The 14012-nt window shown below is 52.4% G+C and overlaps 1 protein-coding gene across 6 annotated transcripts in view; it reads right to left on the minus strand.

Annotated features, from left to right (window-relative positions):
- PCNT (pericentrin) overlaps nt 1-14012 on the minus strand; it is a 132692-nt gene that overhangs the window by 48787 nt on the left and 69893 nt on the right. For 5 of the 6 annotated variants that reach the window (XM_042955532.1, XM_042955533.1, XM_042955530.1 and 2 more), the window contains 9 exons: nt 13771-13922; nt 11014-11174; nt 10565-10797; nt 8741-8903; nt 7894-8106; nt 1944-2173; nt 1260-1370; nt 1129-1146; nt 185-391 (listed from right to left, as the gene is read on the minus strand). In XM_042955532.1, the coding sequence (XP_042811466.1) occupies nt 185-391; nt 1129-1146; nt 1260-1370; nt 1944-2173; nt 7894-8106; nt 8741-8903; nt 10565-10797; nt 11014-11174; nt 13771-13922 (1488 nt within the window). The remainder of the gene's footprint in view (nt 1-184; nt 392-1128; nt 1147-1259; nt 1371-1943; nt 2174-7893; nt 8107-8740; nt 8904-10564; nt 10798-11013; nt 11175-13770; nt 13923-14012) is intronic. The other variant, XM_042955531.1, reaches the window with a different exon arrangement.

A 14012-nucleotide genomic window follows, 5' to 3' on the forward strand; every position in this document is an offset into this window, starting at 1 on the left:
GAGACACGAGGGGACACCCCCTTGGAGGAAATGAGGCCGCAGTGGACTCCGGCACGGCCCGCTAGGGATCTGCCAACCCCCGGTCCTCCCGGCACGGTGCGGGCACAGCGGCACAGGTGGAAGGTGCCCCGCCGACAGCCCCGACCGAGACCCCACAGAGCCTCCACACGACAAGGGCCGCTACCTGCTGCAGCGCTTTCACGGTGTTTCTCTGCTTCTCCAGTTCTTCTCGCAGTTCAGTCGCTTCTCTTCGGCAGCTGGCATTTGTCTCCTGGAGACGTTTAATTTCCTGTTCCTGGATTAACACTTGTCTGTCTGCCAATTCTTTCTTTATAACCAGTTCATCAAACCCATCTGATTTCTCTCTCAACTTTTCTTGTAGCAATCCAACCTAAAACAAAGAAATTGCTTGAGAAATACAATAGTTAAAACAGCCATCTTCCAAATAAGAAAGCACACAACACAACTGAGGAAACACTGATCCCGACGAGTGGTCTACACGGAGACTACACCCAGGAGCCTAGTGAGACAGAAAATTGTAATGCGGGTGTTCTCTCAATAAAGATGTAGAAAAATATTAATATAACACAAGATCTGTTAGGAAAACAAAGTTAATCTTGTTAGTAGGGAAGGAAAAGCTATTCGGCAATACAAGGAAAGGACTCTGGGCACAGCAGCACCCTGGGCAGGGTCCAGAGAGCCAGGCCGAGTGAAGGAGGTCAGTCTCACACGGGCACAAACTGCTTGTCTGTTTGTGCAACTGCAGACACGACACAACTAACACAGAGGACGGGCTAGTGGGTGGGAGGGGACCCCACATCCGTGTCCTGGCTGTGCTCCCGGCTCGACCTCTGTGGGCATCACCCCAGGGAAGTGGGTGAAGGGTGCACGGGACGTCTGTCTTACTGCTTACAGCTGAAAATGAATCCACGATCATCTCAAAATATGTGTGATGCTTTAAAAGAAGAGGCAAATCAGCTGCAGCCATGCCAGGCAGAAGGAAGCAGGCAAGTCGGGCTCCAAGCAAAAGGAAGCAAGAGAAACAAGCAAGCAACGAGCCCACGTGCCAGAGGGCCCCTGGCCTCCCCCGCCCCACGGGTCACGCGGTGGGAGGGCAACACGCCGTACCTCCTCATCCAGCCGCTCCTGTGGTCGTCGTCAGGTACATGGAAGGCAGACAAGGAAACCGAAAGGTAAAACTTCAAAGCATCGCAGAGGATGGCTACCCCACGGGTACAGCGTGTGACGGGCTGACTTACATCGCGGACGCATGGGCCCCGTGGCCGGGCCGCCTGTCGGAGCTGCTCCTCCAGCCTCTGGATCTCCCGCTGAAACTCCTCCCGCTCGTGTTCCCGCTCGACAGCCTGCTCCTGTCGAGAAAGGCGGTCTGCTGGGACAGCTCACAGACGCTGGCGGGACACAGCTTCCCCTGGCTGCACCCACCTCCCGCCGCCGAAGGGGAGGGGGCTGCACGAGGTCGGGGGAGGGGGCAGCCTGCTCAGACGCGGACTGCTGCGGCCAGCACTTCCCTTCCGCACGCATGTCACTACCCAAGGAATGGGCTCTGAGTCACGGGCACTTTGTGAACCACAGCGAAATGCAGAGGGACGGCCCTGCAGGTGCAAGGCGGGGAGGCCTGTGAACGTGGACGGGAGGAACGTCACAGAAAGCAAACGGCTTGGGCCCAACTGGGGGAGCTACAGGCGCCTCCCGGGTGCTGGGCACGCAGGGCCTGCAGCCTGGGCTGATGGAGGCCCCCAGGCCATGCCCATGAGGGGGCCCCTCAGTCGCACATCACAAACGTCGACAACCCCCGAGATGAGCACCAAGCAGCGACGGGACCACAACAGTCTGGCCGCACGTGAACCCAACGTTGTGTCGTGGGACCTCACGCTATGAGGATGACTCCGGGGCCACAGAGACAACCTAGCCCAGGTGCTTACGTCCATGAACTGGCGCTGGCTCCGCAGATGCTTGTCCAGAGCCGCCAGCTGCTGCCTCAGCGCCGAGAGCTCCTCAGCCTGCTTGGCACACGCTTCATGCCGAGAGAGCTGTTCCTCCAGCTCGGCCTCGAACACCTTCATCTGCGAGAGCAGAACTGCGCGGTCTTTCTCAGACTGCTTCCTGGCCTCCAGCTGCTCCTGGGTTAGACACTCCACCTCCCTACGAAGAGCTGCGAGTGCAGAGAAAACAGGGACACAAGCTCCATAGCTCGGGGCGGGTACGTGGGCCAGAGCGGTAACAAAATGTGCTCGGCAGCGTCCCCGCACAGCAGGGACATCCCAGGAGAGAGCCCACCCCACGTCCAGCCTTCCCGGCAGCCCCAGACCAGAGCCTGGCCAGGGGCCGGGGGCACAGCGTCCCCTGAGGCTCCCAGACCCCACCCCACGGAAACAGGGGGACACAGCCACGGCCGGGGAGGGGACACGCACTCTGCAAGCCAGTGTGAGCCCGTATTTAGCCAGATACCTGGAGAAAATAAAGTCAAGTACTTCTGCAAAAACAAACCAAAAAAACTGCCTTTTAAATTAAGATTGGCTAGGGCGCCTGGGTGGCTCAGTCGGTTAAGTGGCCGACTTCGGCTCAGGTCATGATCTCGCGGTCCGTGAGTTCGAGCCCCACGTCGGGCTCTGTGCCGACGGCTCCGAGCCTGGAGCCTGCTTCGGATTCTGTGTCTCCCTCTCTCTCTGCCCCTCCCCTGTTCATGCTCTGTCTCTCTCTGTCTCAAAAATAAATAAATGCTAAAAAATTTTTTTAAATTAAGATTGGCTAAAATAAAACATTTTGAAGACTGAAAGAATATATCTTGGTATTCCCAAAAGACGTATCAGCTAATTTTCCAGGAATTATTCCTTTATGTATACTCTCCGATATGGAAAAATAAAATGTAACTTAAAACCTCCATCAGAGGGAACACACGCCCAGATGTTCACTGTAAACATGCTCAGTATGCGTGCAGGGCCGGGCCGTGTCTCAGAGGGACAGGGTCCAGCCATCAGGAAATCAAAGCCAATCTAAAATCAACTGGATGATAAGGCCACAGTCCAAGTAGAAACTGGAAATTAGTAAGCACCTATAAAAAAAGGAGGCTCGCCTCTGACGAATCCTGAAGTGTTCAAACCATCTCTAAACTGAATTTTAATTTCAATAGTTTTCACTTACATTTTGATGCTTTCAAAACTCATGTTGTTTTATAAAAATTTGTCAATCTTTTATGGCAAACTACCGTCACCACTTCATGCGAATGACTCAGCAATTATGATAAATTCGCCTTAAACATGCAGTTAGAACACCGACATCCGCACCCCTGGGGGCAGTGCTGCCCGGTCATGCACCCAGACAGCACCACCCTCAGAGCCACGTGCCGCAGAAAGGGCGGCCCAGCACACGTGGCCTCCGTGCAAGTGGCACCGCAAGGAAGGTGTCCTGTGGTCGTTCGGGCCACGCTGAGGGCCACCTACAAAGTCGGGCCAGCACAGAAGCTCCACTCAGGTCCCCGAGCCCCTCCACGGACACCCACCGGGGCCTCCAGGGCCACCACCCCCCCGGCCCCGCCCAAGCAGCACACGCCGCAGCAGAAATGCTCGCCCATTTTCATGTTATCAATACTAAAGATTAAAGTTGGCTTTTTGTTGTTGTTGTTAACAGTTTGCCACAAAAGCTTTGAAGTAGTTTTCTTCTTTGGTAAAAAATTGGGGAAATCTGGTGCAGACACAATGCATATCACACGGCAGCCACTTGCTTGTTTTTACAAACCTGAGTCCTCATGTGCTATGGTAACAGGAATGCCTATGAATGAAAACACACAGCGTTTTCAGGGTGGAAACACGAAGTCAGACAACAGGGTTCCAGGGAGTGTCTGCGTTCCTGGACAGTCTCTGACACTTGCGCTTTTCTGTAGCACCGTGACGATTGTCTCAACGTCTGTGACCCCCCCTCCCCAATATCCATGTGCTGAGCCTCCCTCACGAATGGGATCTGAGCCTCTCTAAGAGAGACCCCAGAGAGCGGCCCGCTCCTCCCAAAAGTGAGGACACAGTGCAGAGGCTGGTGTTCATCAGAAGGCGGCGTGCCGGCGCCTTCATCGGGGACCCCACCCCCCAGGGCTGTGGGCGGCCAGTGCCTGTTGTCTGCAGCCCGTCCACGCCTCCTGTGACAGCAGCCCGGGCAGACCGGTGCCCTGGAGCTGCAGCGCGTCCTGGTTGCCCAACAGCTTGACACCGACTTCTATTTGCTTATTTATTAATGTTTATTCACTTATCTTGAGAGAGAAAGACAACGCGCGCATGAGTGTGAGTCAGGTCGGGGAGGGGTGGAGAGATACGGAGAGAAATGCCAAGCAGGCTCCACACGGTCAGCGCAGAGCCCAATGTATGGCTCAGTCTTCCCAACCATGAGATCATGACCTGCGCTGAAATCAAGAGTCAGATGCTTAACCCACTGAGCCAGCCAGGCACCCTGGCGCCGACTTCTAGAGGAGACAAAAAAGCCCCCGTGGGACAGATGGCATCGCCCTGAAAGCAGCCACGAGACCCCCCTCACACCCACAAGACACCACGCCAAGAGGCGAGGCAGAGCTGAATTTCGCCACGTGGCGCCAGGACCTCCAAGAACTCTTGGAAAGTTGGTCAACATTCACGAGGACCCAAAGCAGAGTCAGGACCAAGTGGCCACACCCTGGGCCACACCTGGGGGAGCCCACAGTCAGAGAAGGTCAGGAGGTGTGCGTTGTGCTGGTGGGCAGCATTTCACACAACTTACACATGCGCGAGTCCCCACACAGAAGCACAGAATCCTGCAGCTGGGTGAATGGAAGGACCAGAGGTCACCGTAAGACATGCGAGTGGGGGCGGGGCTGACGATGTAAGATGACCCCAGCTGCACAGGAAGTACAACACTTCACTGGTGACAAAGGGAAGGAGCAGAGACTGGCCCCACTCTTCTGCCAATGAGCACCGGGGCTCTGGAAGCTGTGGCCGCACACAGGAGGCCAGGCCTGTCCGAGGGGGTGACCAGAGACACAGAGGTGCCGGAAGACGTGTGGGAAGGGCCAGGCCCAGGCGTGGCAGAGCGTCTGGGGATGGACCTCACGGAGGCAGGGCCACTCAGGCCTCAGGCAGCGAGGACAAGGCTGTCCCCCAGCACAGGGCTACATGGTCACTCAGCTGGTCCCACTTGTCTGTGTCTCCCACAGGCCCCAGCCCTGAAGTCCCAACACCCTAGAGCTTACCACCATGCTCACGGTGGTAAGCTCAATCTTGATGGATGGGGCACGGGCCTAGCCGCCCCACATACACGCAGGCCGGGGCAGTAACACCTGAGAACGGGTGGAAGGGGCCCTGCACTAGGAAGGTCTGTCCCACTGGGAAGCGCAGCCCATGAGAAGTTCCAAGACAGAAGAAAATGTGTTTAAAAAAATAATAACTGACAAGTCCTCAGACCCACACTCATGCTCACACATGCTCACAGGTAGACACCCACACTCACATGCTTGCTCACACACCTGCCCACTTGCACACATCCTCCCACATGTGAATGGAGCCTTGCCTGAGAACAGCACGGCCAGGCGCAAGGACAGAACCAGGAGAGAACAGGACAGGTCAGTGTTAGGGGACACAGGACACCGGCCTGAATGAGGAAGGAGCAAACACAGAAGAAGCGGATGCACAGCTTCACAACCAGCAGAGGTAGGCCCCTTCCACCCAGAGAGACATGGGAAGTGTGGTGACAAGCACCAGAGGAGCAGAGGTGGACCCCGCGGCTGTGGGCACAGTGCACACAAGACACCCCAGATTAGCTCTGCAGAAGTCATTAGTAGGAGATCCACAAGACACAATTAAAGGTGTAAAGAGATTGAAAATAAAGGGTGAAAATGACATATAAGAGATAAAACAAAGCCAGACTAAGGTTTCGATATCAAAAATTTACATCAAAAGTCAGAAAAGGGACAGGTACATATAAGCAGATTGATGTCACCAATAGCAAGTCAAGCAAGAAGATGAGGTCTGGAATGATTACACACAGACCTTCTGAAACATCCCATGTGGGTGGAAGCCAAGGCCACTCACAACTCGCTCTGCCCAAAGAAGCCACAGGCCCGCCAGACCCACACCTCAGCAGCACGTGAGCCTTGGCAGACACGAGCCAAGCACCTGCCCAGGAGGGCGCACAGGACAAAGAAGAAGTAAGACAAGGCCCAAAACCAATTAAGTGGAGGACAAAGAAAGTGGCAATGATTAGTAATCCCAAAAGCTGATTGTTTATTTATTTATTTATTTATTTTTTTAACGTTTATTTATTTTTGAGACAGAGAGAGACAGAGCATGAACGGGGGAGGGTCACAGAGAGAGGGAGACACAGAATCTGAAACAGGCTCCAGGCTCTGAGCTGTCGGCACAGAGCCCAACGCGGGGCTCGAACTCACGGACCGTGAGATCGTGACCTGAGCCGAAGTCGGACGCTTAACCGACCAAGCCACCCAGGCGCCCCAAAGCTGATTGTTTATTAATGAAGGAAATCAAAAAGAATTAAAAATTGGGGAAAAGACCCGATATTTAGGGGCGCCTGGATGGCTCAGTTGGTTAAGCACCCAACTCGTGATCTCAGCTCAGGTCTTGATCTCACGGTCATGAGTTCAAGCCCCATGCTGGGCTGCATACTGGGCATGAAGTCTACTTAAAAAAAAAAAAAAAAAAAGAAAAAAACAAAAGACCTGATGGTTATAGCAGCACTATGGACAACAGCTACACTATAGAAAGAGCCCAAATGTCCATCAACAGATGAATGGATACAGAAGATGTGGTGTGTATATATGATGGAATATTACTTGGCAATCAAAAAGAATGAAATCTCGCCATTTGCACCCACGTGGATAGAAGTAGAGTGCGTTATGCTAAGCGAAATACGTCTGTCAGAGAAAGACAAATACCATATGATTTCACTCATATGAGGAATATAAGAAACAAAACAGATGAACATAGGGGAATGGAGGGAAAAAGAGAAGAAAGGGCAACAAACCCCAAGAGACTCTCAACAACAGAGAACAAACTGAGGCTTGATGGAGGCAGGTGGGTGGGTGAGAGGTGGGCCAGGGGGGCACTTGCTGGGATGAGCACTGGGTGTCATACGTATAAGTGATGAATCACTGAATTCTACTCCTGAGACCTATTTTACCATTTATGTTAACTAGAGCTTAAATAAAAATTTGAAACAAACAAAAATTGGGGAAGAGTAAAGAGTTTCCTGAATTGGTCAAGGCTGTACCACAAAGCAGACTTGTGCGCCCATAAGCTGTCTGAAAGCCACAAACCCAGAGATGGGCCGGTGGCACAGGAGGCACAGGGACACTGGGAGTGCCTGATGGGCGAGGGTGTGAGACACATGGTTCTGGGGAAGGCTGAACCCACACAGAGCTGATTCTTACACGTCTGCTCCTGAGGACACCGCTGCCTACGGACTCAATGACCTGGACGCCTTCCATTTTGACTGTTCACGTGTTAAATATTTAAAACATAAAACCTCTAATAATCTGAAATCACAATGAACTTTTGTTAAAACTACGTTTTCCTATTTAAGATTAACGTTAGGCACTTTTTTTAAAGTCTTAAGTAAAAATTTTGAGTGGCCCGTGATTTCCCACTGCCATGGCTATTTACCTCAAACAGGCTGGTGACATTTCAGTGGCCTCCTGTTTGCCAGAGGCAATTCTGGCCTCACACTGCTGTAAGAACTCGAGGGGCCACCTCTCTAATGGAGCAGCGACACAGAGGATGCTGCACCAGCCACCCTGACCAGGGCCCCTGCCTTCTTTCCAAGGCCCTTGGTGAGTGAGAGCGGCCCCTGCTCCCACCCTCTGCAGCTCCCATCTCCGGCCGCGGAACCAGCATTTCTTACCATCTTCTCTCTCTCCTGCTTCTGCGGCCAAGGCCTCCTTTTGGGTCCACAGGACGGAGTTCTCCTCCCTCAGCTCTGCCTGCTGCTGGGTCGCCCGCTCCAGCTGCCGTCTCAGGCTCTCCAGCTCAACGGCGAGGCCCTGCTCGGCTGTCTCCTTCTGGCCCAGCGCCTCTTGCAAGCTGGCCTGCTCCACCTTGAACCCTTCGATGAGACCTGAGGAGACGGGGAGAGACCCGTTGCCAAGGGCTTGCTGGAGAAGCAAAAGGAGCAGACGGGCCGGACATGGGCATCCCAGCCCCAGCGAGATGTCAGCCGTGGGATATGAGAGCGGAGTGGTCACGCCCGGGGTCCTGTTCCCAGATGGATGGCACCAGGCCAGCGCACCCAGCACGTGCAGGAGTCACCGGACAAGGTGACAGCCCGAGAGCAGCCATGTACAAGACACCCCCACCACACGCCCGCGCACACCCCTCATGCCGCGTGTCTAGCACGTAAGCACCAGACACCATAAACATGGGGGTCACAAATGTCACCTCTTGGGGCAGGACCGACGTTCCCTTCTCGCCACGTAAGGCAGCGCTCCGAGGCCGCGAGCCTGGGATGCGGCAGAGGTTAAGTGCGGAGAGAAGAGCCACCCCGCCTGGGCCCTACCCGCTGCCACAGCCCTGGCTCCCGCGAAGAGCCTGCACGCGCAACGGCTTTTGTGAGCAAAGTCCCCGAGGCCTCACGCCATCTGTCTTATTTTGGTTTTACGTTTTGCTTTGAACGCTTCCGTTAATGCTTCCCCGTCCCACGTGCCTCTGGCCGGTGCGCCCCTGCAGACCCTCCCCCCGCGGCTGGCGCTCACCCCGCGCCTGGTGCAGCTCCAGCGTCAGCCGCGTCCGGGCCGCGTTCTCCTCGTCCAGGCGCTCCAGTAACTCCTGGTGCTTCCTAACGACCTGCGCCGTTTCCTCGTTCTTACAGCTAAATTCTTTCTCAAAACGAGAATGAATCCGACGTGCTTCCTCCAGCTGTTAAAACACATTTGAAAACCAGAATTGCACTTCGATATAAAGCTAACGTCAACAGAGTTCCACTTGTGTAGAAGTAGAATACAAATATTCCGGAAGAAACCATTCTGACGTTCAATATTAAGTCAATTATTAAATAAACCTACTCATTCAACAATTTTCAATAAAGTAAAATTCCAGGGGAGCCTGGGTGGCTCAGTGGGTTAAGCATCTGCCTCTTGAACCCAGCTCAGGTCATGATCTCACAGGTTGGTGGGACTGAGCCCCACGTCACGCTCTGCACGGATAGTACAGAGCCTGCAGGATTCTCTCTCTCCCTCTCTCTCTACCCCTCCCCTCCTCTCTCTCTCTCAAAATAAACTTAAAAAAAAAAAGAAGGAAAAATTCTGCACAGACACATACAATACTACATAGAAAATTCACATGTTCGTGAACTACTGCTACCACATGTCTGTACAATAAAGCTAAGGAGAATGTATATGCAAAGATCACAAAACCGTCCGTCGAGAGCCTAGAACCTGGGCAGGAACGACCACTTGGTGCTCCACAGGTGGAGGAAGAGATGGGGAGGCCTGGGGTGGGCGGGCTGGGAGGAAGTTCTCCTTGGGCTGGTCACCACAGTGGGAAGATCTGACACGTCTTCACCACCTGCAGACCCATCCTCCCTCCCTGACATCCCTCTGGGCCTCCCTGGATGCCGCCCACTCATGACTCAGCCCTGGGTCCCCATCTCCCCTTCCTCCCCTGGCAGACATGCCCTCCTGTGCCCTCTGAGGCTCCCAGGCCAGCTCCAGCCTGGAGGGCCCACACTAACCTCTGGATCCAAATACCTGTGCCCAGCTGTGCCAACAGACACCTGGCCACCTAGCCTGGGCCTCCCTCATATTCACTGCACCCCCAGACCAGCCTCTGAGGGAATCTACTGGTTTTCCCTTGAAAACAGCCCTAAGCTGCCTCTTCTCACACTCTCACCAAGTAGGGAAAACTTGCTTAAGTATTTCTGGGATGTGAATGGCAATGTCTTGGCTAAAAATGTTTAGTTTCTAATTGGGCTGAATGGGGGGGAAATTGCTATTCTGCTTCTCACGCATTCATATTTAATGTCTTTCCTAATTGTCTAAAATGCTCTAAAAGATTCACACAAACAATTCCCTTTTCTAGTGACAATCCCAAAACTAAAACGGTGCAGGAGGTAAAAGCAGAGTGGAAGCGAGAGGCCCAACCGCACGATCTACCAGACGCTCAGCTCTTCTCTGTGCACGGCGATCCCACAACCTCAGAAATTCTGGTTCAGAAAAGACTCCCGCTTAGTAAAGACACAGAGTACGGTTGGTACTGACAGAAGATCAAAAAGACAAGTGGGGAAGGTGGGTCGCACCCAGAATGGAGTTTCTGTCCCCCAACGCCCAGAGGAGGAGTGAACACGAGAAGCCGGATCCACCGGGAAGAGTGATAATGTTCCTGCTAGCCCTGCGTGTACGGTGCCCGGCAGAGCACCTGGGGGCTGCAGGACCCTCCTCCATCAACTGCAGATCATCAAACCATTCCATCCACCCACTTGTCCGACCCGTTGTCCCTCTCAAAAAACAAGGAACACTAACAGGAGTTAAGTCAGAGTCACAGACCTGTTTAGACGGATGATGCACAGAGCCACGTCTCACCTGCCTGCTGGAGTCCAGAGCCAGCTCCAGGAGGCCGTCCACTGCCAGGCCCAGGCTCCGGTAAATCCTCCTAACTGGCTGCTCACACTCCAGTGAATTTTCTGGGCTCATGAAAAAGCTTTCACAGATGTGACTGCTGATTTCAGCCTCTGAAGACACCTCTGCACATTCAGGCAGAGTTCTGTCCAGCTCCAGCAGGGCTGCTTCAGGCCACGTCTCCTCGAGCACCGGTACTGCGAAGTGAGGAAACGCAGGGACCTGCATACACCACGTGGCTAGCGAGCCCGCACGACCAGCACTGCGGAAGGGCGAGCACACCCGGGTCCCAGAGACAATACCCATCTTGGGCGTAGGCAGCTCATCCAGCCCCCAACCCGGCGGGGAGGAGGAGGATGGTGCTGTGCACCCCGGCCCGGGGTCCGCGGGCACAGGGCCGTCCTAGCGCTCACCTGCAGATGGGGCCTGGCCACTGGGCCGCACTTCACGCGGGCTCTCGTCCTCCAGACACAGCCCCACGCGCTCACTGATCCGGCTCTTCAGGGTGACGGCGGCCTTCAGCGTCTCTCCGAACAACCCGAGCAGCCTCCGCAGAGTGTCTCGGAGAGCTCTCCTGAACGAAGCACATAGTAGGCCATGACCCTGATCCTGACTGACTCAGACAAGAGGGACACAGCCCAGGAGGCAGCAGAAAAAGGTACCGTGCACTTGGGTACTGCATTTTACCAGCCTAGCGGGACAAAGAAAGGTTTCGGCTTAAACTGTGCTGGCCTTCAGTCCAACTCCCTCTTGGAACCGGACCGTTCCTATGCGAACTGTGTCCGCTGGAAACGTGTAGGCACTGGGTCCCACTCCCGTTTGGGATCAGACTGTTTGCAATGGAACTGTGCTGGCCTTGGGTCTGATTCCTTCTGGAGTGGGCTGTTCCTGTTGAAACTGTGCTGTTGAGGAATTGGTCTCTTTGCTCTAGAGAAAACCCTCTAAGACTAGAGATCCCAGCCATCAAAATGCTTCAGGGGTACCCTCCCTACCAGGACTCTAGCTGGTTTTATGCTGAAAAAACGATGGTCCCTCCACATGTGCATTTATAACTAAGTGAACTGACTTAACCAGAAGTAATTTAGAACTTCGATGGCCATTACGAGGAAGTTTTGATATCCCTAAGCTTGTTTTCCTCAAAACTGAATTAGAAAGCCATGGCTCCCTAACAAAAGGGAAAAAAAACAAAAAACAAAACAAAAAAAAAAAACAAAAAAAGTGAATGGGATGCCTATTTTAAAAGGTATATCAAGGCTTCCAGATGTTTTCAGGATTCTAAGTTTGCCTCTTTGCAAAATATTACTTCTAAAATGATGCAAACAATTGAAAAAAGTAAGAATGGCTTCTGAGGCCTCTTTACCTGCCCCTCCCCCGCCCCCAATCTCCTCTGCAGACATGTGGCGGCCACCTAGTGCTGGGACCCTGCTCCCAGTGCCGTTTTCCTCTGTTGTCTCTGCCAAACTTCCCTTTTCCTCTGAACCTCTTTCCACTCTCTCCTCTCCTGAACCTATTAAAAGCTGCCTCTCTCAAGTTAAGTCTTCTGAGAATCTAAACAAACCTCAGGCTTCTTACGTTCTCTGGTCTAAGGCCAAACTGTGAGCCATGGTTAAGGAGTTCCCTAAAGGAACCAAGGATGCCCCCCAGGTTTATTTAGCATAGTTATTTGCATAGTTATTCAAACTTACCAACATGGTTTCTCACATTTACATCAATTTGTCCACATGCCTATTGGTGAGGGCCAGGCCAAATGCTGGATGAAACTAGCCCAAAGGAAAGGAAATCTAGAAGGGGATCCTGAAGGGGATCCTGAAGGGGATGTAAACAATCAAGCCCTTAAACTTCTGTCAGAATGCTAGAAAATTCACTGGAAATCACTGAGCAATTACAATAGCTTTTTCTAAGCCTACTGATTGGAACAAAATTGAGGCTTGCGCACAAAAGCCTGACGAACCTGTTCATCACTACTACAATGGACTCCAAATTGTCATTTGAGACTATTCTGCTGGTTTTTCTTTATGTTGAATCCACCTGGGTAGTATTTAACTCTATATGTTTTTTTCTAGCAGGGTGAACTGGGATCTATCTCTTTTAGTTAAAAAGACCAGGATGGAATGGGAAACTGCCCAGATTTAGTTACTATGGCAAACCAGCTACTCATACCCTACATGAATCACCTAAAAGACTGCTGAAATCCTCAACTTTCAAATCTTGCAAGTGATGGCCCCTAAACGAAACCAAAAACCATCTACTTTCTGCTATTGCAAAGAGCCAGGACATTGGGGGAAAAAGAAGAAAACTATGACGAATTTCAGCACTCTAGTCACCTCCAGCCCCGTAGCCAGCCTTTCCTGACATAGGACAGGACAACCAAGAAAGGTCCTTCCCGGCGCTGAGGGACAAAACCACTAAACGTGAAAAACCTGACTCTTGATCAGCAATGCATTCAAGGAAAGATCTTGATCAAAAGGGGTTAAGTGTGAAAATTAATAGAAAAACTCGTTTAGAGTGGAGTCAGGGGGCCAGCAGGGGGAACTCTGGTGCCCTATCAACTGCAGACCTATCAGGAAGAGGGACATCTTGCCAGGATACTACTTCACTATCCCAGCTGGAGGAAGGAAGGTTTCTTCCTGTCCAGGCAACAGCCCAGCCAATGAGAAAGTCCCAGTTCTGCCAATGAGAGATTGCCACAGCTCAGCCAATGGGAGACCGTTACAGCTCAGTCAATGGGAGAGACAGTCACAGCCCCGCCAATGAGAAGCCACTAAACTTCCCGGCTCCCAGTTTACTCCAATGGACTTTCTGTTGAGGAAAGCCCCAATCCCCTTTCCTCTATAAGAGCCTCCTCTGCTCCATTCTCCAGACTTGCCTGTGGTGTTGCCCTAGCTAGGTCGCACTGGCTTACTGGCTCCAATTCTCTGTTATTCCGGAATAAACCTATTTTTGCTGGTAAGATATTTGGCAATTAAATTCTAAGGTTAATGCCTCATTATAACATCAAATTTTATAATCTGGCAAAAATGTGAAGATTTGGCAAAGTGAGATGGTGGGTATACAGGTGTCTGTTATGTTACTCAGTACTTTTCTGGAGAAGAATAATGTGGCACAGGGTCCCATCCCACTAGTGGAGAAGGCACTGGGGAAGCAGCAACAGAGAGGAGCAAGTGACTGACCTTTCACGGTCAGACAGGTCAATGTCAGACTTCAGCATCGAGATGAGATTCGTGCCTTCCTGGTTTTCCCTTTCATGCCTTTGCTGTAGCTTCTCCAGTTCCGAATGGCACTCTTCTACCTCATGTCTTAAGGATAAAATTTGGTCTTCCAGCTGTTCAGGAAAAATTGTTAAAGCTTTATTTACAACAATTTAGGGGCACTTGGCTTGCTCAGTTGGTAGAGCATGCAACTCTTGATGTCA

The sequence above is a fragment of the Panthera leo genome, chromosome C2 (assembly GCF_018350215.1).
Source record: "Panthera leo isolate Ple1 chromosome C2, P.leo_Ple1_pat1.1, whole genome shotgun sequence".
Classification (NCBI taxonomy): domain Eukaryota; kingdom Metazoa; phylum Chordata; class Mammalia; order Carnivora; family Felidae; genus Panthera; species Panthera leo.